The sequence below is a fragment of the Gobio gobio genome (assembly GCF_949357685.1).
Source record: "Gobio gobio genome assembly, chromosome: 2".
In the NCBI taxonomy this organism is placed as follows: domain Eukaryota; kingdom Metazoa; phylum Chordata; class Actinopteri; order Cypriniformes; family Gobionidae; genus Gobio; species Gobio gobio.
The window spans coordinates 8,744,204-8,771,773 of NC_137098.1; the positions used below are offsets into that span (position 1 = coordinate 8,744,204).

The 27,570-nt window shown below is 41.0% G+C and overlaps 2 protein-coding genes across 8 annotated transcripts in view; both read right to left on the reverse strand.

The window, feature by feature from the left end:
• Positions 1-16,708, reverse strand: part of ampd3a (adenosine monophosphate deaminase 3a) — a 31,839-nt gene extending 15,131 nt beyond the window's left edge. The window contains exons 1-11 of one of the 7 annotated variants that reach the window (XM_079808212.1): positions 16,632-16,708; positions 14,149-14,195; positions 14,024-14,063; positions 13,678-13,755; positions 4,209-4,431; positions 3,529-3,706; positions 3,235-3,400; positions 2,619-2,838; positions 2,396-2,525; positions 2,122-2,316; positions 1,905-2,036 (exon numbers count right to left, since the gene is read on the reverse strand). In XM_079808212.1, the coding sequence (XP_079664338.1) occupies positions 1,905-2,036; positions 2,122-2,316; positions 2,396-2,525; positions 2,619-2,838; positions 3,235-3,400; positions 3,529-3,706; positions 4,209-4,431; positions 13,678-13,738 (1,305 nt within the window). In that variant the 5' untranslated portion in view covers positions 13,739-13,755; positions 14,024-14,063; positions 14,149-14,195; positions 16,632-16,708. Of the gene's footprint in view, positions 1-1,904; positions 2,037-2,121; positions 2,317-2,395; positions 2,526-2,618; positions 2,839-3,234; positions 3,401-3,528; positions 3,707-4,208; positions 4,432-7,301; positions 7,759-7,834; positions 7,947-8,186; positions 8,395-13,677; positions 13,756-14,023; positions 14,196-16,631 lie in introns of those variants that run through there. The other 6 variants (XM_079808213.1, XM_079808210.1, XM_079808211.1 and 3 more) reach the window with 6 other exon arrangements.
• Positions 16,709-22,842: 6,134 nt separating this feature from the next.
• LOC307139653 (uncharacterized protein) lies at positions 22,843-23,895 on the reverse strand (the record flags this gene model as incomplete). The annotated part of the gene is made up of 4 exons (XM_079838704.1): positions 23,815-23,895; positions 23,299-23,402; positions 23,089-23,202; positions 22,843-22,990 (listed from the first exon to the last, which is right to left on the reverse strand). Exons 2-4 carry the CDS (start codon positions 23,388-23,390, stop codon positions 22,843-22,845), a joined length of 354 nt encoding a protein of 117 aa, XP_079694830.1. The 5' UTR covers positions 23,391-23,402; positions 23,815-23,895.
• Positions 23,896-27,570: the final 3,675 nt, after the last annotated feature.

Sequence of the window (27,570 nt, forward strand, 5' to 3'; positions counted from 1 at the left end):
TATAAGCTAGTGTGCTCCAAAACAACGACAAAATTCCCATTTAGAAGATATAAGCATTCAAAACTTAATCGATCACTTCTGCCAATATGGACCAGTTATTTTGATGACATCACTCTGCATTTCAGCTTCTCATAAAATTTCCTGTCCAATCAAATGCTCTCTAGAATCTAAAGCGTCCCGCCTCCTACATTCTGAATAGACACTGAAGCTGTGGCTAAAATCGGCCACTTGTTCACTATTTTCCACATGGTGATAGGCAAGCTTTCTACATGCTTTCCATTGGGGCAATTGAAGTCTGGTTTGACGTTAGTGTCACATGAACCGCCACAGCGCACGGTCCAGAGACATGATATCACGGATCTTATGTGCGAGTTGGCGCAGAACCCAAAATGTATCAGACCCATTTGAATTCTGCACAGAATGCTGTATTTTAAGCAATGTGGAGGAGATCAGGAGGGGAAATGGTTAGAGATTAGGAGGAAACTGCGGCTTTCCCAAGTTCGACGGCTCTGGCCGAACTATGATGCAAACTAAACACTAGTGGGTATTTAAAAAGAGGAGATGAGCTGTTCGATCTGTTCCACACTGTCTTCCTGTTTTAGTAGAAATCACCGTAACCCATTGAGTAACGCTGCGCATTTCAAAGCACTTCAGTGGGCCTTTAAGTCTACATTTTTGAGCCTCACAATGTTGACATTTATACTGATAAAACATTTTACGAAATTGATTTTAAACATGAATATGCATTAATATTTGTAATAATATATATACTTTGACAGATTTTTACATTTCACTCCCAACCAAATCTCACACCGGGACGATTTCCGCACGCATTTATCGCCTCGTGAATAAACAAAGGGCGCCAATGCGAGTGTGCACACCGACGCGCAAAAGGCCATGCGTAAAAGTGCAATTTTTTAAAAAACACTATGGGTTCGTTTTTTGTTTTGTTTTGACGCGGCGCGTTAAAACCTGGCCGACCAATGAGAACTGCGCTTTTGTGCACGTGCCTGGAGCTGCTGAAGTTACAGTAAAACACGACTTGGTGGCGCTCAAGCACAAAACAGTCTTGCCGATCACACATTGATACGACGATCAGGAAGTCAGTTGACAAAGAAGAAGATGAGCTGCTAATGCTACTCGCCAGTTAGCAAAAAGTATGTGAATGGTTTTGGCCATAGATATCCATAATAAAGGCTAGATGTCTTACAGCGCAGTCTCTACCGTCATCACCGGCGGCCATCTTGTCACAGGCAGGGCTCTGTGGAACCTGATGATCTGCCTGAGCACAAATACTCTTATCTCACTGAAATCCTGACGGATTTACAAATGGTTTGGTTTCTTACAAATGTTATTAACGTGGCTATAATTATGGATGCTTGAACAAATTATGAATCATTTTTCATAAGTATGCAGTGTCATAACTACATCTCTGACGTTTATAACAAACCAAACAGTTTGAAAAATCGGTAAAAAATTGAGCAAGTTATGGTTATTTAAAAAGTGCACGCACCCATGAAAACAATGTTACGAGTGGGCGAGCTGCCTGTGACAAGATGGCTGCCAGGTGCGGACGTCGACCTCCATTGGCCAGCAGCGCGGACGAGACATCTAGCCTTTATTATGGATATCTATGGTTTTGGCAAGCACTTAAATTCTGTCTCTCTTCTTCTTCTGTGTGACAAGCGAGTGTCAGAAGCGTAAAGTGCCGCAGCACCACCTGGTGTACCGGGAGCGGCATCTACTGAATTTGCCCGTTCACTCAGCGCATCGCCAGTGAAAATCGCTTGGGTGTGAACACAAAGACGCGCCAAAAAACTTCTAGAGAAAACGCTGGCGATAAGCGTGTGCAATAATCATCCCGGTGTGCACAGGCCTTTAGTCTTATGACAAAATGACTATACCTTGACCAAGCGGGCAAAATACTCTCCTTTGATGTAATTATCAGTCTTCAAGTAGATTTCCCTTAGCTCACTTGCTCCTACTGGATTGTACTTGGAGTTGAATTTGTCAAAGCGATGAAAGGTTTGCCTGCCCTGTGAATACACTAAACATGATGCATACTGTACAAGGCACTAGCATATCCTTAGGCTGTAAACACATAGATAAGACGTTACTTACGGCGTGAACATCTAAGGAGTCTACAGTAAGATCATAAGGGTCCATGTTCAGGTTGTTAAACACCTGTTTGAGAGTTAGTTTGAGCCCTGCCTTCTCCAGGACGACTCTCTCTGCGTCAATTTTATTGGTGGTTTGGATGAAATCAAGCAGGTGTTTCTGGCTCATACATGCTGCTGCATGAATATGCGTGTCTACCTGTAAGTGAGCATTTGTGTACAGTTAGACCGCATGGGATACCACATTTACTTAAACAAATGAGTGTTTCAAAGTATACCTTTCTGACATTGTAGAAATCTCTATGAGGAACACCCTTGAGTTCTTTCAGTTCCGCCATTTCGTTGAGCATTTCATGAAGGTAAAACTTTGACCCAAGGAAGGTTAGTCGTCTATGGCAGTAGGTCTTACTGTTTAAAGAAGAAATATGTTCAGCTTTACATCTTGGATATGCAAATACAGAGAACTGATGACCACTGTGGTAATATTGGTTGGAGACTTACGTAGGCCCATCAATGATCATGGCGAGCACATGACTCATGTCAATGGCAAATGTTTCCAGGTCTGGATAAGGCAGACAGCGTGGTTTGTTCATGCTCAGAGCTTCATCGTTCTCATATACATAAATAATGCCATCCTTCATCTGCATCTGATAATTGAGGTTCTCTGGAATATTCTCCATGCTGTAAGGGTCCTCACCCTCACCAGGGCAGGGACAGATATCTGTGGAGAGCACAAGGTTCACCAAAAAAAAAAGGCTAGGCAAGAGTTAGCTGGTGAAGCTGGTTGACCAAGAAAGTCTTGCTGGCCACATTAGAAAGAAGACATCAGTAGACCAATACAGTATCCCTTAAAAAAGCTGTTTTCCCCTTCCGAATCGTTCCCATTCTGGCACATATTTTTCTTAGTTGAGCTACACATAACTCATGTCAACTCTTATGTCTTCTAAAATTAGTTAAACATTGATGTCTTGGGAAGGGACTTTAGGCAGGGACATCAAGCTAACATCTGTGAACAGAAATTCCACTGAAATGTTTACAGAGCCATAAATAAACCTAGAATGAGAAAATGGTCTCCATGTCATATCTGGTTATGAACCCTGAGCAAATGCAGATGTACCTGGAAGGGTTTCATCTTCTTCTGTCCACCTTTCATTTGCTGCAATACGTAGGAACTGTGTAGTGGTCCGTGGGAACCGGTGATATGCCAGTTTTGAGTATTTTTCTCGAATAAAGAGAGCTTTTAGCAGACTTTTAGCTGCTTGCTCATAATCCTCAACTGTAATCTGCAAGTGATTGTAAAACAAAACATGATTGTTAAATCAGCTGTTAAAAGGGCCTTTAGTTGAACTTTCAACAGATTATGACTGAAAGTACAGAAAGGTGGTTGATTGTCCATTCTAATAATACACACCCCAGCACAGTAGTCTCCGCTAATGATGACTCTTTGATACTCCGGGAAATGTTGTGAGATGGAGGAGCAGGTAGAGGAAGGGGAAATGGCGGGGGTCACCCCACCCCGGACACCCTCCGTACTTAATGGGATTTGCAGTGACATAGATTGAGATCGAATAATCTTAAAACTCTTCTTCCTACAGAGGATTAAAGCGAATGGAGGCTAAAAATGTAATTATTAATTTACTAAGCACATGTATCATTATTTACCCTGCTGGAAAATCCAATGAAATCCAGCTTCTGATGGTAGCTGGTTAGACACGTTTTCAAGACGGTCCAAGGTGGTCATTACAAGTGGTTTCCAATCCTGGAGGGCCACTGTCCTGCAGAGTTTATCCCCAAACCCTAATTAAACAGCTAAAAAGGTATTCAGGATCACAAGAAATGTCAACGCAGGTATTCTGTGGCAGGTTGAAGCAACATTCTGCAGGACATTAGCCCTTCAGGAGCAGGATTGGACACCCTAGGTCTATATGATTGACCAGTTGGTGGACCTGGTTTCAACCATGTAGGCCGGCAGCAAACCAGCTACCATGTTCCAAAGATCAGCTTGTCCTCCATTGACTGGTTTGCTCTGGTGTTTCAAACAGGATAAAGCAACTGGTAGCAGTCTACAGTGAAAAATAAAATGATGCTGACCGTTTGGCACTTTCTTCTGACTGTTGCTCAGCCAGTTCTCTGAGTAGCTCCCTCTGTTTGGCTTCCTGCAGGCCAATGGGACAGTCCTCAGGGACAGTGTACATGGACAGGGCATCTTTTGTGTCCTCTTCCTTTATTGCCGAGGCATACACCTTCTCTGCCAGCAGACGAACTTCCTCATCCACATCACTCAGAGCAATCTTCGGGAATTGCCGTGGCATATCTGTAAAGAAGCACATTTACACACACCTCAGTAACATTGAAGGGGACCTATTATGCTCCTTTTTACAAGATGTAATATAAATATCAGGCGTCCCCAGAATGTACCTGAAGTTTCAGCTCAAAATACCCCAAACAGATTGTTTATTATACCATGTTGTAAATACCCATTTTTGAGTGTAAGGAAAAACATGCTGTTTTGTGCATGTATCTTTAAATGCAAATGAGCTGCTGCTCCCTGCCCCACTTTCCAGAAGAAAGTGCCTGTACAGCTCCTGCCTCGGACACTTTGCCAAAAACTAAAACATCTGTTTGGTTTTGATCATCATCTTTATCGCGGTCACGCGACATTGCATTTCTTCATCATCATGAACCTTTATTATCTGCATGCGTTTTAAAGTCATATCAATTTAAACTTCTGACATATGGTTTTCTGAGTACACACACAGAAAGCTGCATGTCAGGCGGCACGTCCCGTGAGTGTTAAACTAAGTTCTCTTTCACGTCTTATTGCGCTTAAACTGTCAAACACACACAAAAAGTCTGTGAACATAAACAGCAAGTAAAGAAATCGCATGTGTATGTGCATCTCTATATTAAAGTGACAGAATTGTAATAATAAAGTTTCAGATTTATGGGGAAAATAAACCAAGTGGATGGATTGTGTACAGTGGGGTGGTTGTGTACACAATGCGGACACATAAAAATGTTTACAAACAATATAAAAGTGAATTTTGCATAATAGGCCCCTATTAAGCTGCTGAATTTATGAAGTAGTTTCTCAAGGCCTATGTCCACCAATCCCATAAGCGTGTCCATGTTGAAGTCAAACGTCAAAAGTGTTTAGTCTCCAAAAGTGCTGTACTACCCCTCAGTTGTTGTTACTGCTAAAACAACACTGTTACTTTGATGTATGTTTCATGGCTCCTGTCAACACGCTTGCTGTAAATAGTCCCTGAGATGCCATGTGCATTCCCAGGCCGTTGATTCAGGCCAGCAAAGTCAGTCACTAGGCCAGTGCACAGCTGCAGACACACTGCCCTATAAAACAGTTATGCTTGTGTAAGGACAGATCAAGTGTCTGAGTCCTGGGTATGACTTTTTCCTGAACAGTTAGGAACATGGTCCACAGTGGCCACATCAAATGCTATTCTGGGCAAAACCTAAATCCCTTTGTCAAGGTTTCCATTCTTCTTGGTCGTTTTCGAAGAAACTCCCATACCAAGTAGAATTTGTGCCTGTCATACTGACTGTTGTACCAGCTGTGTAACCATAGGTACCACAGACATCAGAGAACAAGCCCGAGGATATCTGGCATGAAACTGGAGCATATTCTATCTAGCTCTATTGACTGAGAAATAAAACCATCAATTTTTAATCACAATCCCCACAAGATCACAAGCTTCAATATGTCCTCCAAAACACAAGCCTAGTTTCCATTACAGATTTGCAGTAAAAAACTAATGCAAAATGACAGCGTTTCCATTAACTGATGTTATGTCAAATCACGGATGTTGGTAGGTTTACATATATTGCAGCCTCCGCACTAGCCATTGTTTTTAATCGAAGGAGATGTAGGCGTGTTATCCAAGCATTAATGGCCAGGAAATCAGGAAAGAAAACTTTTTTTGCGATATATGGGAGTTTTCGCAAAATTCACACGTTTCCATTGGGAGTATTTTCAATTCGCAATTTCAATTTGAAGGGTAATGAAAACACAGATAGTGAAAGTCTGTCCAAAAAATAATGCTGACTCAAGACCATGAGCTTCTCTTAGGCCGTTTTCACACCTGAAAGTCCGCACCAAGGTCCGAACCGAAGTTCATGTTTTGACACATTTTATACATTCGGTTAGTTTTGGTTTGGTTTCACATTGCAATTATGCGAGCGCACTAGAGAACTTTGCATGACACTTGCGTCCACTCGTCATCATCTATGTGGGCTGCATCTTGACATTGATTGGTTCGTAAACGAACGTCTGTCTGACGTCAGCGTCTTTGACAAGATGAATGAACGGACGCATATCGTTGCCACTAGTGAACAGTGCGCATCGCTTGACTATTTTCTTTTCGTTATGTTTAAAAGTGGACATTTCAAGCTTTATATACACATATTTCTTATGTTTGTGAGACAAGTAGCTGCTGAGTTTCGGTTTATTTGAGACGCGCTCCAGCTTCATGTGCAAAGCATGTGATCGCTCCTGTGATTATTGTCTGCTATAGACTATTTGCTTCTTAATTATTAAATCCAGGCAATTATCTGATTAAACGTTGATTAAAATTAAGATACAATTTATACAAAATGAAATTCACGTTAAAGAAAGGCTTTCTAAGCAAAATCATACAACATTTCTTTCAAAATCATTCTGACCTTCTGTCTTGACATATTGCGCATCTTTTCACTTTTCATAATCAACGTAGCCTAGATGAAATTTAAAAATAACATTAGAATATTTAAACATAAACAGGAACTTTCTGCAAATGGTCTGAAAGTACGAACCATACAGAAAATGCTTTCATACTAGAAAAGAACCGAACCTTTGTTCAGTTTGATCCGGACCAAGACTATCTCTTTTCGCCGGACCAAATTTCATCTGTTTGGTCCGGGGGAGGTTTCACACCTGTAATTTTGATTCGGACCAAACAAGGTAGGCGTGAAAGTGCCCTTAGTTTGGTTTCGATAGACTATTGCATCGGTTTCCACCAAACTTTGCTTAGGATCACTGGTTTTAAATGTTGCAAGGACAACAAGGAAGTTCTTCTAGCCTGCCACTGTACCTATAAGACTTGTCAGAAAACAGTCGCTGGTTCTGGTACACTACTTCTGTCCGTGGAGACCTGACATGCACAGCTGTGCGACTGCTGCCATTCTTACCTTCAACCCCCGTCAGCGCCATCTCGGCTTCGGCTGTTCTTAGGATGCACTTCAAGTGGGTTACTTGGTATATGTTTGTGTGTGCATGTGTGTGGTGTGGGACATGTCCAGCCACACTCTGGGAAACTGCTGTCGTCTGACTGCCGTTTTGTTTTCTTGAGTATCTCTCTCACTCTCTCTATTTTAAGAGGTAGAAAGCCTCACGTCCACAGAGCAACTAATCCTTTGAATATGTCACCACCGCCTGTCAACAAGAAGCGACCCTGTATCCTACATAGAACCGCTTATAAACAGGATCTTACTCAATCCTCCCAACCCATCTCATGCGTACATACAAACCTGGCTTTCCCAACTCATTTTAGGGGGTAGTGAGGGATTTACTCGCTCACTACCCCTAAAATCCAGCCCTACAAATCCCCGAGCTGATCTCCGAAACCCAACTGTCCACGTGAATGGAATCGGTGGCCAAAAGAGCATCTGCTTTGATAGCTTCAGCCATCCCTCACACCCCTAGAACAGCATTTAATCCTGACCTTGCTTTAGGGACGTATCATTTCAGACCCAGATAAACAGTCCTGCTGGCCATTAGCACGAGGCATCATGTCAGTAAAAGTCCAGAGGTAATCACCCCGAAACTGATACCTCTTCGTTACTTCAGAGCTTAAAATGGGTGTTGACAGAAAGGGTGCTGTTCATGTCGTCCCAGAGCATGAGAGCATGCCCACCCAGCCTCTATTTGTATCACATCCACTTGAAACCATAGAATAAACAAACCATTCTCAGGCACAGTGATCGTTTGAAGTGCACAGCAAGATCCACTTGCGCATATTTGTATACCCTGGTATGAAAAGCAGACTATAAGGGACAAAGGGGAATTAGGTTTACCTGATCCAACAGTTGTCCTTTATGTTGCTGTAACCGCTGCTTTTATCTCATACCTTATCCAGCTGGAGCTCCAACAGCAAAACCTACCCAGCTCTCTCTGTCAGACCAAGTGCGCCTGTCAGCCTGACCTGAAACTTGGAGACAGGTCACGTGGACGCGACAACAATCCTGGTGATGTGTTGGGTATTATTACAGGCTGCATAGACATGGCTGGGGGAGGAACTGGAAGTGGATTTGTCAGGATGGAATTAAGGTACAGCTTGAATATCTCCCCATCTCATTCTCTCTTCCACATATCGATCAGAGGGAGTTCTGGATCATGTGACTAAGGGATTTGAGGGTCTGTGTGCGTGTGTGTGTGTGGTATAAAGCTTTATCAGAGATTAATGTAGTACAGGCAGGTTCTAATGGCTTCAGCTCAGAGTTGATGAGTATATGAGCTAAATCGAAGCCACGGTCTGTAATATAAGCTGTGCAAGTCTCTGTGAATGCCTTGCTACACCGAAGCTGTAAATGCTTGTGTAAATAATAAATGACAACCACTCTGTTTTCTTGCACCTGAGGGTCTATTCGATGGCTCAGAGGTGCTTTGCCATCACGATGCCCTGTGTACAATGTAACTACACACAATGTATTAGGGCTGCACGATTAATCGCAATTAACATGAAATTGCGTTTAACCCTCAGAGCCCGACGGCATCGCCCACGACGTCACACGGCACCTCCGATAAATATCTATATTATTTCATGAAACTTTTATCGATTTTCTTACCGTTTTTTTCCAGCAGAAAGCTAACGAGCTAGCCATCACGGGGGTGTCTTTGGTGTCTTTGTAGCCTTTACAGAAGGTTTTCTATCCAGCTTGGAACATGTGCATCTTTTTGGAGTTGTTCAGCAATAAATCAAAACGCTTACATCCAAGATATATCCACTTGATGTCCATAATTTATAAATTTTCTGTCATTTTTGCCGCTAGCGCGATGCTAGCTGCCATTTTGGATGAGGGTTTGACCAATGATAGGCTGATCCGTCATCCATGTTGGTGTGCGTCATTACGCATGAACCACAGCTCTGTTATTGTGGATAGAGAGAGAGACGCACGGCTAGTGTTGAGGAGATAGAGAGAGAGAGAGAGAGAGAGAGAGAGAGAGAGACGCGCTGCAGTTTTGTGGAGAAAGTTTGAGAAGAAAGTTTGAGGAGAAGTTCCTGATAGGAACTGTTTTGAGGCTTGGCACCAGTAAATATCCAAAATCCAAAGAGGCCAAAAGCGCCTGGACTTTTTTTGGAAAAATGTAAATAGTTTTGGTTCTGTATAAGTTATCATGTTTATTCCTGAGTTCCAGGACTCCAAAGACTTGAACAAACTGTTTTCCAGAGGAAATATGCTTAGCTTTTATTTATTTGTGTTTTCAATAAATATTTGAGTGATTCAATTTCCGTTTTATGTTTTCATTTGTCTTTATGGTCCCATAACTTATTTTACATTCAGGTGACATCAATGCAACACAAATATACTGACAGTGCAACTTGTCTTGAAAAAAAAGAGGTGTGTCAATTATCTGTGCACAACAGGGTTGATGTTTTACAAGCTTTTTTAGTAAATAACACCAGGCGGAAAATTAATTGTAAAAATACCCTTAGGTCTTAAAGGGTTAAACCGATTTGGTGCGATTATAAAATTGCAAAGGTTATTTTTTTATGCGCAGCTTGTCAGTGAAGGACTGCTCCATCTGAAATCACTGTGAGTTTGAGTTGCTTATAACGTGCGTTTGAAAAAGCATCACACGTCAAACATCTTTCAAAACATGAGAAGCATTTATGAACCACTTGTCCAACAAAAGGCAACATTTAATAACATGTTTTTACTCACTTCATAATGTTAGCTGACAGATGATGTGGCTTCTTATAAGACACACAACATATTTCATAGTATTCTATACAGTGATAAAGGCGATGTGAATTAGCATTAAAATATAATATACTTTATTATCATGAAAATACCCAAGAAGGCTTAAAGAACTCAGATAAACCATATGTTGTTGTAGTCGTGTGTTTATTTTTTAATGAATCAAAGCGTTTCAATCTTCTGTTTATTCAGCTACAGCAATAGTACGATGCCCATAGGGATTTCCTGGAACGACATGCGTTATTGTAGCCTGGTCCTACCAGACTCTCATACATTTCATTTGTACCGAGTCTGGCCACTCCCCATTGACAAGTGTTTTCTTCCTTGAAGGCGAGTACTCTGGACAGCCTACATTTCGAATAATAGCTTTGATTAATGATGAAAATTAAGGTTTCAAAATTGTGATTATTTGGATTGTTTTTTTCTGCCGTCGAGCCACAGGCGTTCACTTAATTGCCATATGGCTCGCGAGCCTAGAGGTTCCCGACCGTTGTTGTAGCAGACGATTATGAATCTGGGATTAGAGATACAAACTTATTGTATTTTACTTTTACAATGAGCAGAATTATTACAACACAGAAAAAAATATAGAGGAGGCAGTGTCAGAATGAGCAGTCAAGCAAGACACACACCATAGCAACACGTCATGGCAACGACATCTCAGACTGACAGATACGTAAAAGATAAACAGGACATTTGAACGCTTTGTTACTGTTTTGAATGCGCTGTTATATTAATTATAATTCAAATTGTGTTTTATTTGTCACAATATTATTGATGATTGTTGAGAGGGGCACTTTTGATACATTTTTAAAAAGGGCAGGCTCGAGCCCCCAAAAGCCCTCCCCTCTGCACTTGCCTGGTGTGTGTGTGTGTGTGTGTGTGTGTGTGTGTGTCCTGTCACAAAATGCGGCGAAAACTGCTACACGGCGTTAATAGTTAGATTAAGGTGTGTACATGTCTACAATGCACTTCGATAATGCGACTAAAATAGGCATTCTCCACGTCTTAATTCGATTTTTGTTTAATTCCAGTATGGCTTTAACCGGATTAAGGTAATTAGAAATCACTGTTTACATGGTAGCTTCTTAATCAGAGTATGGTCTTAATCAGATTAATATCGGAGTATTGTTGTCCATGTAAACGTACTGAGTGATAAAACCTAAAACTTGTGCATTCGGATTGTGATTTATTCAGTTTTGTGATTGGGAATGCGCTGCTCACGTGGTCCGTAACATGATAGTATGCTGTAAATAAAATGTCATATGCTTGGTATGATAAGAATAAATGCTGCTGTAAATAACGGCCCAATTCAAATGTTTACGTGCTTTTCTTCCTTTTATTTTTTGAGCGTGATGAAATATATTGCTCTTGTAAATACTTGCCAGCATTTAAAGAAATACAAGTCTAGAAATGCATCCAAATTACAGCGCAACTGCACGGTGCTCTGCAGGGGTCGAAAACTATATAAAAAGTGAATTTTTAAGTGATATATTCTTGAAAACTCAGAGGTGTGGATTCGGAGAGCAATTACATTACCACACGACCTTGGTGTTTGTCTAAAACAGTAGGTCATTTTTACGCGGGTGGTGGGAGACGGACGGCAATAAAATCCCCACTGTAAATGATGACAATACCTTCCGACCGCACAAGAAACAATTACCGGGGCTTCAGCCAACTCCTTCACCACTAACGGAGCGAGCCGGAAAGGCTTTAACTTCTGGATATTCGGCAGCGGTGCCACAACAGAATGAATGGCATCGCTCGCATCTTTCTCCACCGCCATTACTGAACTACAACTCAAACTAGCGAACGACATCAACGTCATCATTCTCAGCCACTCCGTCTTTTCGCTGATTGGACCGGTAAAAATTTGTTCGGAGAAAACCTAAGAATGTACCGCAGTACCAGACGGAGTACTGAAGGAAAATGATAATTGAGCAGAAGTACGTAGGAGGGCGGAGCAAGGCTAGCGTTATTGTACTTCTGTGGTGCATATTGGGAGTTTCTGCGTGAGAGCACCCTCTGGCTTTCAGATGGAGCAGCATTTACAAATCACAGAGCCGTGCTTCACTGACAGGCTGTGCATTTAAAGGGATAGTTCACCCAAAAATATAAATGACCCCTTGATTTACTCACCCTCAAGTCATCCTAGGTGTATATGACATTCTTCTTTCAGACGAATACAATCTGAGTTATATAAAAAATGTCCTGGCTCTTCAAAGCTTTATAATGACAGCCCAAAATTTGAAGTCCAAAAAAAGCGCATCAATCCATTATAAAAGTACTCCACACGGCTCCGGGGGGTTAATAAAGGCCTTCTGAAGCGAATCGATGGGGTTTTTTTTCCCGATGGATATTTTTCTTACATAAATGTATTGATTTGCTTCAGAAGGCCTTTATTAACCCCCTGGAGCCGTGTGGATTACTTTTATAATGGATGGATGCACTTTTTGGGCTGCCATTCAGTGCCTTTATAAAGCTTGGATTAGCCAGGACTTTTTTTTAAGATAACTCCGATTGTATTCGTCAGAAAAGAAGAAAGTCATATACACCTAGGATGAGTCAACTATGGCATAATTTTCATTTTCGTGTGAACTTTCCCCTTAAATAATCGCAACCTTTGCCAAATCTCGTGTGGTTTCATTTAGATTAATCCTGCAGCCCTACAATGTATCAGATTGTATAGTTGTCTTTGCATATAAAGCTGAGATAGAAAACCTCGGAAAAACTTAAACAGAACAAAAATTACATAATTTACTTTGATCAATAACCATAAATAATAGCATTTCCTATTAGCAAGAAATCTTTATTTTCTCTACTTTTCCAAAGGAACATTTCTTCCCCATCTTTTGTGCTACTCCTCTCTACATCTTGTAAGTCATAGATAACAGCATATGCAAATGTAGATACATACATCCATGCGTATGTAAGCTATATGTAATTGTATATAAAATGCTGATGTGTTATTGCTCGATAAAGCTTGTGGTATGCATGCTAATAAGCAACTAGTTAATAGTGAGCTTGTAAGACTACTGTGAGAACATTGTGTGATTCATGCTTCAGTGCAAATCTCTAATTTCCTAGGGAAATGAGCACGAGATAAAAATGTTTGTTCATCATATGCAGTAGTTGGAGGACAGACTGTGGCAGGGATGCAGACAGGAATAGCAGGACCCATGTTTGTACCCTTCTTTATATTAAAAATGTCCTTTTTTTCTTAAACTAGCAAAACAAACTCTATTTTCGGTATACCTACATGTTTCTTCTAGCTTGTACTTTTACTAGAATTTGTACTGCAGCACTTCTCATGTTACTGGCTCCTTAGGATGAACATTACTTTGGGAGGCATTTGCTAAATTAACAAAATAATGTAAATATTTCTGCAATGACTCCCTTTTTTAGGGCCCAGGATAACATTCCTGGTTGCCCTCGTCTGGTATGAATCAGAAACTATTCCTAAAGAGAGCAGTTCAATGATGAAATAAAAAATGAAATTACAATAAAGGCATTCTGATATTAGACAGTTTCTTGCTGCAGAATAGGAAGAGAAAGAGAGAGAGAGAGAAAAATCATAAGGGCTCACCCTTTCCTATACATGGGCTGGAGAGCTGCTTCACAATGGGCGTCTGGAGTCTCCGCATCATTTCCTGTGTGCTCAGGCCTGGAGAGTGAGAGCACAAAACAGCATGAGCAGGATGAAGCGGTGGGTATTTCTTAGCGCTATTGCAACAGATTTGATGCCATGCTGAACAAGTGCATCTGTTTGTAACCATTGATTAGAATTTCTGGTAAAGGGTAAAAATGAACACTTTCGAAGAATAATTGTATGATACAATTTTACAGATTAATATGTTTTGCATCATGAGAAAGAGAAATAGGCATGTATTCATAATGTGATGAAATGTTAGTAATCTTATTGAAGCACTTACCTAGCCTCAGATCTTGCAGAATTCTGTGTCCTTTCTGCAGCTGCACCGCAAATACAAACCCATGATGTTCTCACAGGAAAGAAATGAAAGGAAAAGAAGAGAAAAAATAAAGAAAGAAAACTCACTCAGTTCTGCCCCCCAGTGATGTATGAGATATGGCACATGAAATTCACTGAGCAAAGAGAGAAAACAGTCATTCAGCCACCTTACATCTAGAGTCAAAACACAGGGCTATAAAATTATTTTTTCTTTCACACGTTTAGCAATATGGAACTAGACAGTGTAAATATATTTAAAAGTAATGTACTGTCATATTTTCTTTCTGTCGTAATTCAATAATGCCCCCTTGTGGACATGTGGACATATGTCCTTTAACAACAAGTATTTGGACAATTACTACACTCTTAAAAATACATGGATGTAATTGAATAGCAAACCAAGGTGATATATATATGTTTTTTTTTTTACACTTTTTGCCATTGAGATGACTTGAGATCAAAGTGATCCCCCTGAATTCACAATATATATATTTATTAGTCCTAATAAAAAAAGTGGTTTACTATTGCTCAGTCACAGGACCCCCCAAACATGCCACCCCACAAAAAAAAGGAAAAATGTGTTTTTAGGTTGTTGGTTTATTAGTAACATTTGTTTTGTTAAAAAATAAATAATTAAAATTGGTTGACAGATGTATTATACAAGTCTGTTGCTTTGGAATTATATTGTAAAAAGTGCTTTACCAATTTAATGTTTCATTTTATGCTAGTGGGTAGAATTTTTTTTTTGTACAAATTAAATATTCCAATATGTTTTATTCAATTTGCTTTGGCTTTTTAGTACAGTGGCCATATAAGCCAAAACATATATACATTTATACTTAGCATATGATGCCATTTTCTCACACAGTACAAGTGGGTCTTTGTACATGTAAAAAATATAGCTACTTTATATATATATATATATATATATATATATATATATATATATATAGGAGAGTGGGGTAAGATGACCCTCTATCAGTGGGTCTAGCCAGTGGGCAAGTCACACCCTTTATCTTGGCAACTGTACACTTTTATTGTCATGTGACCATATATTTTGGAACCACCCATCATTTCTGCCAGACTGTGAAAAGGAGAAACACATGTGAGGAGTGGAAGGCACACATTTCCTTTAAAAACTGTTTTTGGCTTGCCAAAGTAAACTTTTTGCACAATAGATGTAACGGCTGTTACAGCAATGCAAATTTGTCCAGGTCTTAACTATTTATGATCCATATTGGTGATTTAGTAATGTATAAACCCATGCAAATCATTTAGCTAAATATTAGCCTGAATTGGTAAGAGAGTTAGTTTAATCCAAAACGGCAGCTGTGGGGCAAAGTGAGCCAAATGCGGGTGGGGTAAATTGAGCCAGCGTTTTAACTTATCCCACCATAAGGCACTGTAGTTAAGTTAAATCTCTGAAGTATAAACTTGTATAATTTCAATGTAATGTTATACACGACTGGTTTAGATTATAATTCCCTTTTTAAAAAATGTTTAGCTTGAGTTTTTGATAGGAACAATGTACAAGCACATCAAATCCTTCTCTGATAAGAACCAGAAGATGTTTAATCATATATATCTTTCCACCTGTAGTCCATAATGGCCTAAACATGTTCAACACTGCAGAAAAACTACCATGCCAAGAACCCTTTAACTTGTATTAGTTTCAATGACAATCATTCATTCTAATTCAGTTTTTATTTAATTGTAGCCTACTCAACAAACTCAGTTTAGGCTGTTTTTGGGAAGGTTACAACTTTGGTGTTCAACACATTGTTTCAGAAATGCAAACAATTAAAGATATTGACATTTCAACTTCATTTGCTTGGTTTTATGTTGCTTAAGTTAGCTTTAAGAAAAGAAATATGACTATTTGTAAAAGGAGATTTGATTATTGAAGGTGTTTTTAAAAGAGGTAAATGATCTTTACAATTTCACATAGGTTGGTTTGATTCAGATTCAATTAGATGGTCCATTTACACCCAGATGGTGCAATTTACCCCTAGTCTGGCGTAAATTGATCCTCAGGAGCATTTTTATTAAAAGAAGCCATATTTTAGAACCCTTTGTCATAGATATATTCTGATCATTTATAACTATTGAAAACATATTACTGAAATTACTTTAGATAATTGCACTTCTGCCTCATTTTATCTTATCTTGAGGACAACATTGTAAAAATGGCTCATCTTACAACACTCTCCTCTATAGACATCGCATTTTCTCTCTCTCTCTCTCACACACACACACACACACACACACACACACACACACACACACACACACACACACACACACACACACACACACACACACATACAACATTTAAGCGTAAGCCACTTTAACGATAAAATAGTTTCAGGAAAGCCGGTCATTCGCGAGTAATTGACATTCACACGCTCTGTTTACAGCAACAGCTCAATCCTGCGTTATTATAATGACGCTTTGTAATTATCAACGGAGGCTTGTGCTGTTTTAAAGATGCGAACGTAGTTTTTTCGCGTCGTGGCCGCCGCCGCACTACCACAGTGGGTCTTATTATTTCTTTCTCTTATTCATTTTACCTGGCGTTGCTTCTGCGTGACAGAATTTCGACCGGCGCGTATCCGCTGCGCACTCATTCGATGATAGGCGGGGAAAGATAGAATGATAGAAGTGATCACGCACCAATTACAACAGAGGATCTCCAGTCTCACAAAACAACATTGGACACAGTTAAAGGGGAAGCTAACATAACAGTAGCAACAAAACAGGTGTGCATACGCAAATATTAATCCTTAGAAGTCGTTATACGCAAACAGCCCAGGGCAAAAGGTAAGCATACGGCATATAGTCATATAGTTGCATATATATATATGCATACCGATCAGGCATAACATTATGACCACTGACAGGTGAAGTGAATAACACTGATTATCTCTTCATCACGGCACCTTTTAGTGGGTGGGATATATTATGCAGCAAGTGAAAATTTCGTCCTCAAAGTTGATGTGTTAGAAGCAGGAAAAATGGGCAAGTGTAAGGATTTGAGTGAGTTTGACAAGGGACAAATTGTGATGGCTAGACGACTGGGTCAGAGCATCTCCAAAACTGCAGCTCTTGTGGGGTGTTCCCGGTCTGCAGTGGTCAGTCTCTATCAAAAGTGATCCAAGGAAGGAACAGTGGTGAACCGGCGACAGGGTCATGGGCGGCTAAGGCTCATTGATGCACTTGGGGAGTGAAGGCTGGCCCGTGTGGTCCGATCAAAACATACAAGCTACTGTAGCTCAAAAATCTGATAGAAAGGTGTCAGAATACACAGTGCATCGCAGTTTGTTGCGTATGGGGCTACATAGCCACAGAGACCAGTCAGTGTGCCCATGCTGACCCCTGTCCACTGCCGAAAGCACCAACAGTGAGCATCAGAACTGGATCACGGAGCAATGGAAGAAGGTGGCCTGATCTGATGAATCATGTTTCCTTTACATCACATGGATGGCAGGGTGTGTGTGCTTATCTGGGGAAAACATGGGACCAGGATGCACTATGGGAAAAAGGCAAGCAGGCGGAGGCAGTGATGCTTTGTTCTGCTGGGAAACCTTGGGTCCTGCCGTCCATGTGGATGTTACTTTGACACGTACCACCTACCTAAGCATTGTATGCAGACCATGTACACCCTTTCATGGAAACGGTATTCCCAGGTGTCTGTGGCTCTTTCAGCAGATAATGTGCCCTGGCACAAAGCAAAAATGGTTCAGGAATGGTTTGAGGAGCACAACAATGAGTTTGAGGTGTTGACTTTTGACCTCCAAATTCCCCAGATCTCAATACAATCGAGCATCTGTGGGATGTGCTGAACAAAGAAGCCCGATTCATGGAGGACCGACCTTGCAACTTACAGGACCCAAAAATTAAAATTAGCCCATGATTTACTCATCCTCAAGCCATCCTAGGTGCATGACATTCTTCTTTCAGACGAATAAAATTAGAGTTATATAAAAAAATATCCTAGCTCTTCCAAGCTTTATAAAGGCAGTGAATTGTTGCATCATTTTTGAAGTCTATAAAAGTTTTTTGAATTTAGTATGTCATTACATTGTTTAGAGCATAAAAAAATTCAAATTTATATTTTATTAATATGTTATGATATGTCCTCTGTAGTTGACACCAGGACTCAGTTGTTTAAAAAATAAAATTACATGAAATTGCATGTATAGGCAAAAACTATGGAATTTATTTTTCATTCACCAATCAATTTTTAGGTTTCAGGATGTTTTTTTAAACAAACTTTGTTTATAGATGATTCTGATCTATGTTATGAAAGATATCATGGAATGCATTGATATACCATTTTACTTTATGCAATGTGTGGGTAAAATGGATTTTATACTTGGATTTTCCTATCCAATACAATGTATCTATACACTGCATCTAATTTGCATATTAATGCGTTCTTGGTGCAATATGTAAGCAAAATAAAAGTGTAATAATGGGAGGAATAATTGGCAACATTTTCATAATAATATCTAATATTTCATAGGAATATTGATATGTAATTTCTTTCCCTATTCACTTGTCTCCAAAATGCCTGATAAACATGATTTAAGTCCTAGCGTCCTCCACAGTGGACATTTATGAAATCAATGCCCGGTTTTGTAACAGAAAGTCATATTTTGATTAGAAACCTCATAACATTTTCCTGAGATGTTGATAACAAACAATTTGAAAATTAATCCGAAATTATACATTTAAATTATAATTACACAATATTATCATATTTCCATAAGAGTGCTAAACATTAATTTCAGTCGTTTTTAAAGACCAAGAAGTTGTTGTTGTCCTGGTAAAAACCTCCAAACATTTGGTATCTCTGCAAAGCCCCGAATGTGCTCTTTATAGGACATCCAGACTGTGACATGTGACATGTATGATGTCAGAGAAATTCACTAAAATATAATGTCCACTACAGTGGACAAAAGTCTATTCGTGGGTCCCAGGAGGATATAACTGCTCCACACGGCTCCGGCGGTTAATAAAGGCCTTCTGAAGCGAAGTGGTGCGTTTGTGTGAGAAAAATATCCATATTTAAAACTTTATAGACTAAAATAACTAGTGTCTCGTAAACTCAGGAAAAACTAGAGTGAGGACTCATATGCATCAGGAGGGAACAGGTTGGAGAAATCAAACACTAATCAGATAACAAGGGGAAGGGATCAGACCGAGACAAGAGCACATGGCCCAAAATAACAAAACACCACATGTGCTCCACAAGACAGGACAGGCATGTGACATTACCCCCTCCTTAAGGAGCGGCTACCAGATGCTCCACTAGGGACGGGAGGGACAGACCAGGGAGAGACAGGAGGGATAGACCAGGGAAGGACAGGCCAGGGAGGGATGGGAAGGACAGACCAGGAAGGGACAGACCAGGGAGGGACAGACCAGGGAGGGATGGGAAGGACAGACCAGGGAGGGACAGGCCAGGGAGGGATGGGAAGGACAGACCAGGGAGGGACAGGCCAGGGAGGGATGGGAAGGACAGACCAGGGAGGGACAGGCCAGGGAGGGACAGACCAGGGAGGGACAGGCCAGCGAGGGACAGACCAGGGAGGGACAGGCCAGCGAGGCACAGACCAGGGAGGGACAGACCAGGGAGGGATGGGAAGGACAGACCAGGAAGGGACAGACCAGGGAGGGACAGGCCAGGGAGGGACAGACCAGGGAGGGACAGGCCAGCGAGGGACAGACCAGGGAGGGACAGACCAGGAAGGGACAGGCCAGGGAGGGACAGACCAGGGAGGGACAGGCCAGGGAGGGACAGGCCAGGGAGGGACAGGCCAGCAAGGGACAGACCAGGGAGGGACAGGCCAGGGAGGGACAGGCCAGCGAGGGACAGACCAGGGAGGGACAGACCAGGGACGGACAGGCCAGGGAGGGACAGACCAGGAAGGGACAGACCAGGGAGGGACAGGCCAGGGAGGGACAGACCAGGGAGGGACAGGCCAGGGGGGGACAGGCCAGGGAGGGACAGACCAGGGGGGGACAGGCCAGGGAGGGACAGACCAGGGGGGACAGACCAGGGGGGGACAGGCCAGGGAGGGACAGACCAGGGAGGGACGGGAAGGACAGACCAGGAAGGGACAGGAGGGACAGACCATGGAGGGACGGGAGGGACAGACCATGGAGGGACGGGAGGGACAGACCAGGAAGGGACGGGAGGGACAGACCAGGGAGGGATGGGAGAGACAGAAAATTCGCAGACCAAATTTCAGGAGGCCAGGGCGGCACGGGCAGAGCAGGACGCCTGGAGATGATATAGGCCTACATAGAGCTAAACCGCATCGAATTTCTAAAAAGTAAACATACCACGTAAGCTTCATTCGGATTCCAATATTATGAATGCATGGATGAACTTTATTTTTAATGAATATCCAGCTCACGTGGGGAAGACATTGCGCGTTTGTTTCGTGAACCACGGATTCGTTTGTAAACAAGAGGCTGGATTTGCAGACAGGATGAGATTACATGAATGAATGAAGCAACACACTAATGTGAGTAAAAAAAAAATTCTATATGTGATAGTATTGCATTGTTACAAATCGTATTGATTATGTGTACGTGTCTAACTGAACATACCTTAGCACACTGTCAAAGGCTGAATAATCCTTTATTTGTGGTGTTGTGGTTAATTGTGATTCGGGATCAGACTCGGACATGTATGGGCCAGGGTTCGCAAAGACCAACATCCCGGGGCTATGTGTTTTTCAGACGGGCAACCAAAACGTAAGCCCGGCCTGCCGATGGGCTATCTTAACTAGTGAAATAACATTCCTTTCTTGATGTGTGTTGTTCACTCTCTTGACTTGATGTTTGAAGGGCACGCGCAATATGCAAATCTTATCCAATCCTAGCCGTGGGCGTTTACTTCCATGTCTTCAGTGCGGCACGCCCATAAAAACTGAGAGAGTCTCAAAACTAGGGAAGAATTTATTTTATTTTCATAAAAAAGCCAGTTCATGGCCCCTTTAAAAATCTAAATTGATTACAATTTAGTGACATCATTAACTGTAACATGCATTTACATTTGATATACACACTGCTGTTCAAAAGGTTTTGATCGGTAAGATTTATAATGTTTTATGCTCAGCAAGGCTGCATTTATTTGATCAAAAATACAAGCATGTACTGCTCACATATCATGGTAGCCCAGTTTGTGCTGAATATACAAAAAACAGTAATATTGTGAAATATTATTAAAATGACATAATCATTAAAATAATCATTCGAATATGATGATTTGCTGCTCAAGAAACATTTAATACATACTCTTTCACAGGGCCGTGCACAGACATTTTGAGGAGCAGTGGCCCAAACCAAAAAAAGGGGCACTGGGGTGGGGCATTGGGGGCGAGGATTGGGTTGTCCATACAAATTATCCATCTTACTCTTACTAGTCAGTCAAAACAGTTTTGATCTAATTTTGTGTCTATCGAAAATAGTGATATATGATATTGTATTATGTTGAATATAAAACGTTTTTGTGTCTATTTGTTAATGAGGGATTTGTGGACACAAATGTTTTTGGCTTTGTATAGTAAATGTTATAGCTTTTATTTTGAATTATCTCAAATTAGACTCTTGGGGTAAGATGACCCAACCATATTTGGCACAGAAGGCCCCAAGTGGCATGTTGTTTCTGGTGTTATTGTTTTTAAATGTAATAGCCTACTTATTGTAATTAACGGGGCTATTATTTAATATTTTCATGAATTAGATGTACATTTCAGGCATCTTCACTTTCATTAAAACCTATAGGTTAATTGAGTGAATTCTATTATGACAAAATCTATTATGTTTTTTTTATTTTTTATTATGACATATCTTCAATTAAAATATGGGCAATTAAATAAGTAAATATTGATATGCTTGTACATAAGTCATAAAAAAATTACCTTTCAGATGATTATCTTTTAATGGGATTCAGATTTTTCTGTTATCAGTTATTCAATTATTCTACTAAATTGTCAAAATAAAATTTTAAGTAGAATATTTGAAGTATTTTACATTAATGACACCGAAGATATAAATAGTAGGCCTAATAAGAATTAAATCAAAAGTAATTTATACATTCTGTAACAGTTTATGGGTTATTATATGAAATTAGGCATATATATATATATATATATATATATATATATATATATATATATATATATATATATATATATATATATATATATATATATATATATATATATATATATATATATATATATATATTCTACAAAATATGCCATCAACAGCAAAGTTGGTGTTATTTATATTAGATCAGATCAGGAACAAAAACTTAATTAGACAAGAATTATAATTCTCTTCCAAGAACGTGTATTTTGTACAAGTTGTTAGCACTATTAGAAGATCAGGAGCAAAATAATAGAAATACAGAAACAAACTACCAAATAACTAATTACGCGGATTGTAATGCATACTGTTAATGTCGTCTCCGCTTTCCAGATTTCCGCACACAAGTGACGCTGGGGAGCGAGCAGGAAAACACGGGAGCGGATTCGCGGAATCGGTGGATCTTTTGCGGAGGGAAATTTTTTTTACAGTCTGTGGGGAAAACAGAACACTTTTAGCAGGGATGGGTAGCGACCATAGACTGCAAGAGGGGCAACTCAGCTGATGAGGGCAGAGGGGCAGTGGCTCTAGCCACCGGGCCACCCCCCTGTGCACGGCCCTGCTCTTTCATGTATATATTTCAGAAATATTTTCATGTATATACATTTATATCATTTATCTATTCCCGATCTTCAGCTTGTTGTTGAGGTCATGGACACGGTGAGCCAGAACATGCACCGTGCAGGTGCCGAGCGAGCAGCCCGCTCTCCTGGACTGGGTGATGGAGTTCTTGGAGCGTTTTGTCCTCATGCTGATGCCAGTGCTGGAAAGACAGACAAGGGAAGAGGACGTTAATGCATGGCTTACAGCCTTAGTTGACAGCTCCATCATGTGAAATTACTTTTGGGCATTTTTTCTTACCTGGAATGTGGCCTTAAGTTGTCTTTGACATCGTCTGGTCTGACAAACTGGCTGTTGTCTAAAGTCCTCAGTGCAGCAAGGCTCAAATCCCTTTTTGATCTCTGCAGCCGGACACTAAGCACCAAGAAGAGGAACCACGTTCATTAGAAACATTTCAACCAATGCCGAACACCACTAAAAACCCCAGATCAAATCAGCACATCAGCTTACCTTCTTTTCAGGTCGTGTTTTGCACTGTCCACACTGGGTGCAACGGTGGCCAGCAGGCAGCAGCAGAAGATTGACTGCAGAATCAGTTGCATCGTGACTGAAATCTTCAAGGAAAAAGCATCTGTTAGATATCCACTTTGAAAGAAAGCAACTGAAACCTCCAATCACCTGCATGCAACTCCCCTACTCTGTGCCAACCATGCTTTGCTCACGCTTGCAGTTGAGTCCTAAATCCAAGCTATTTACACTCATCGTGCATTTATTTACAATGTCAAGCTGAGGTCGCACTTTCTACGAATAAGTAAACTTGCAACTTATGCACAAGGTCCCTGATGAGCAGCAAAATGGACAATGATGTATCAAATTCCCTTCAAAAGAGATTTTTTTTTGCCAAATAGACATGCTTCCCTGGCTTATAGATTTAAAACTGCGTCTCAGTTTCTTACATAACAGTACAGATAACCTGTGCATACTGAGCCTTGACACTGAGCAAATAACAGAAACACATATGCATACCTGTGTTGAAGTACTCTTGGGCTGGCTTCAGAAGTCTGAGTAGAAAGTAATCCAGAGGCTGGTGCAGCGCTGATACTCTACTAATCGTCTGACTCTCCTCAGCAGGCGTTAGTGCTTTTATACAGGAGGGAGATGGGAGGGGCAGGGTTCCGAAATTGATTCGTACAATTTTTTTTTCATTGAATCACAATCATTTATTTCACATAAATGTCATCGGCTCATGTTAATTACTGTGATTTATCATTACATGGGAAGTCAGAGATTGCACAATACCCACACACTGACACCATCCAGTTGTTTGCCTCTCAGCCCATATATGATGAATATTGTTTGTTAAACCAACATGTCATAGCCATCACAGGAACTGCTGATATTTGATCATGTATGATGAAGGGAAGGTGAGAAGTTTAGATATACCTGTGTGTCACATGTTCAGGTATGCTACAGTTACAATGAGTCCCCCGGATGTCATTGAGCAATTTCATACTGTTGTGGTTTTGGGGTGATCATAGGATGAGTTTTTTTTTTAACTGCAACATTCCTTGAGTAATGTGTCATGTAGCTCCTAACAAAAATGTACTATGCCATTCTCGGAAGCACATTTTGGTAAATACCATAGTGTGTGAATATGGTAATCATTCAGTACCAAGCTTTATTCTTTATGGGAATAAAGAATATAAATAAACTACACAAAATGTATTGAGAATTTCAATACTAAATAATATAAATAAAATAATATTATGTAAAACAAATAAATATATAGCCTATAATAGAAATATTGCATTAAGTCCTTTGCGAGGATCTTATAATCATTTCAGAGCGGGACAGCGTATAAAACTTTTCTGATGGGTTATGAACATTATTTATACTCGGTGTTGGGGAGTAACTAGTTATTTAATTACGAAATAAAACTGTAATTTGTTACATAAAAGAGTGATAAAAATGCATTCCAGTGCTGGAAATTTAAAAATCATCTAATCTAGAAATTAGAAAAGGGCGCAAATATAACATTTAAGTGCAAAATATGTTTTCAAACTATTAAAGGGTAACTCAACCCCTGGTCAGGGCCTAACTCCACCCACCGCCTTCAGAGTTCAGGAGAAAGCCCTTGGGTCATGTGCGCATGGCCTGTTTATGATGGCGTCCGAGCCCCCCCATGCCCGGTCAGGCAGTTGGACGGTCCCCTGTATTAGAGGTCTATACAGGTAGACCACCTTGTGACAGAGAGCGCATAGCTCCACATGTGCCTTCTGTTTCTGCAGACGCCAGAGGCTTTCTGCAGTTAGGAAATGCATTGGCGCCCACAGTAACAGCAGGTGCCCAAAACAGAGTGGCTAACGCCCTTGTGGAGCACTGGGCCTTGTGGCAACGCCTGCCCGAGGTTTCGCTATGGGTGTTACGTACTATTCGACACGGCTACACCATCCAATTCCGCAAAGGCCCACCTTTTTCCAGTGGTGCTCTTCCCACAACGGTGCGTCCTTGGGAGGCTCCGGCTTTGAGAGTGGAAATTGTGTGTCTCTTAGAGAAAAGGACTATAGAAGAGATACCCCCCACTCAGGCAGAGGCAGGCTTCTACAGTCATTTTTTTGTTTTTGCCCAAAAAGGCTGATGGATTACGTCCGATTTTGGACTTGCGTCGCTTAAATCTTGCGCTCAGAGTGAGCAAATTCTAAATGCTGACATAGAAGTCCATTCTGTCTCAGGTTCGAACTGGAGATTGGTTTGTGACCATCGATCTAAAGGATGCGTACTTCCACATCCAGATCGTCAAGAGACACAGGAAGTTTCTCGGGATTGCTCTCAAGGGCAAAGCTTACCAATACCGTGTCCTCCCATTCGGACTAGCCTTAGCTCCACGAAATTTATGGACGCTGCTCTGGCCCCATTGCGGCTCCAGAGCCTCCGGATCTTGAACTCCCTGGACGATTGGCTGATATTAGCTCAATCACTGGAATTGGCAATAGTTCATCGAGACTTAGTTCACTGCCATTTGAGGAGCCTAGGTTTACACATTAACCCTCAGAAGAGTGTTTTCCTGCGAGTCAGCAGACAACTTTCCTGGGTGTGGATCTAGATTCTGGCGTGATGCGGGCATAATTGTCTCCTGCACGCGTTCAGTCACTGCAAAACTGTCTGAGTCATTCAAGACAGGTCGTCTAGTCCATGTTGGTCTATGCCAATGTAGTTCAGTTGGGCCTGCTCCACATGAGACCATTCCAATGGTGGGTCAAGAGTAGGGATGGCTCGATACCACAATTTTGGCTTCTGTACGGTACCACAATCTAATACCGAAGTACCGATATTAAATCGATACCATACAGGGTCTGAATTTTGGCGCGGGTATTGCGCATAATTTTACTCTCGCAGGTTTGAGGTTTATAAAGCGGGAAATTAACGCAAATGTTTATTATTAAATGAATCAACAAAGATTATCAAATCAGTCATTTGGAAACTTTCTTGTGCCTTCTCTAGCTCTCAAAATGAGCAAATTGCTTCTAGCTTCAAAATACATCACACATGCACTATAAAAGCAATCTGCGCGCTCCGATTCAAAACTTATGCTTTCGTTTCGGGACAGCTGACGGAAATCACTACCCACGTCTTTTTAAATCTTGCCAATTTGAACATGCAAGCGATTTTATAGCATTCCGTCAAACATGGGATGGAAGCTAAGAGAGAGTTTTCTTTGTGCTCATACCAACAACAAACAGACAAGCCTAAAGAGCGTCGCGCATTCCAAATTAAGTTGTTTTTCCTTAGTCAAATACACACAAACTTATGTCAAATGTCCATCTTTAGTGAGCAGTCACATAAACACAGTTGGTTACGTCTTACGCGAATATAGTGCAATAGTATGCGTGCAAATATTATGAAATCTAAATGTCATTGGTTGAAACGAACGCTGGAGAATTCATTATATTTAAACGATACGATCTTATGTATGTGCGTTGATCAGTGTTAAAAGAAAATAAATGTAAAAATTAGATCGTTTGATTTATGCACTCACCTGTCAATCTCTTAATGTCTTGTACAAGTCAGGATGGGCAAGTGGCAGATGCTTGGCGAGGTTTGATGGTTCTTCAGCAGTTTTATAAGCAAAGTAATTCCAAATTTCACGTCTAATCCTCTCTTTATTAACTCCTTTTGTGCGTGTTGAGTGAGATTCAACTGCTGTATTAATTTTGTTCCTCTATGGCGCCACATGACATTTGCCGGTTTCGCGTCAGTTTGGGTAGCGCACTGCCACCTAGCGGTGAACTTCGGAACAGCAGTATATACCAAAATGAGCAAAATCATGATATCGTACCGTTTGAAATAAAATACATACCGGTATTTTCCCAGTACCGGTATACCGCGCATCCCCAGTCAAGAGTCAGGGGATCTCACCTCATTGCCTACCTTTCCGCAAAGTTCTGGTTACACGCAGAGGCTTTCGTGCTCTGCGTCCATGGACGAGGCTCCCGCTGCTCCGCAGAGGAGTTCAGTTAGGGACGTGCTGTCACGATGGACGCATCCCTTACAGGCAGTTTACCAGGTTTACCAACCTGGAGCAAAGTGCATCGTGGTTGGCACATAAATCGTTTGGAGTTGCTAGCAGTTGCTAGTTTCTGGCACTCAAGCGGTTCTTACCCCATCTAAAGAAGGGGTGTCATGTATTGGTCACCTGGTCAACATGACTAGTATCGTACCTGAATTGTCAGGGAGGGCTACGCTCTCGCCCCCTGTACAGGCTAGCAAAACGTGTGCTTCTCT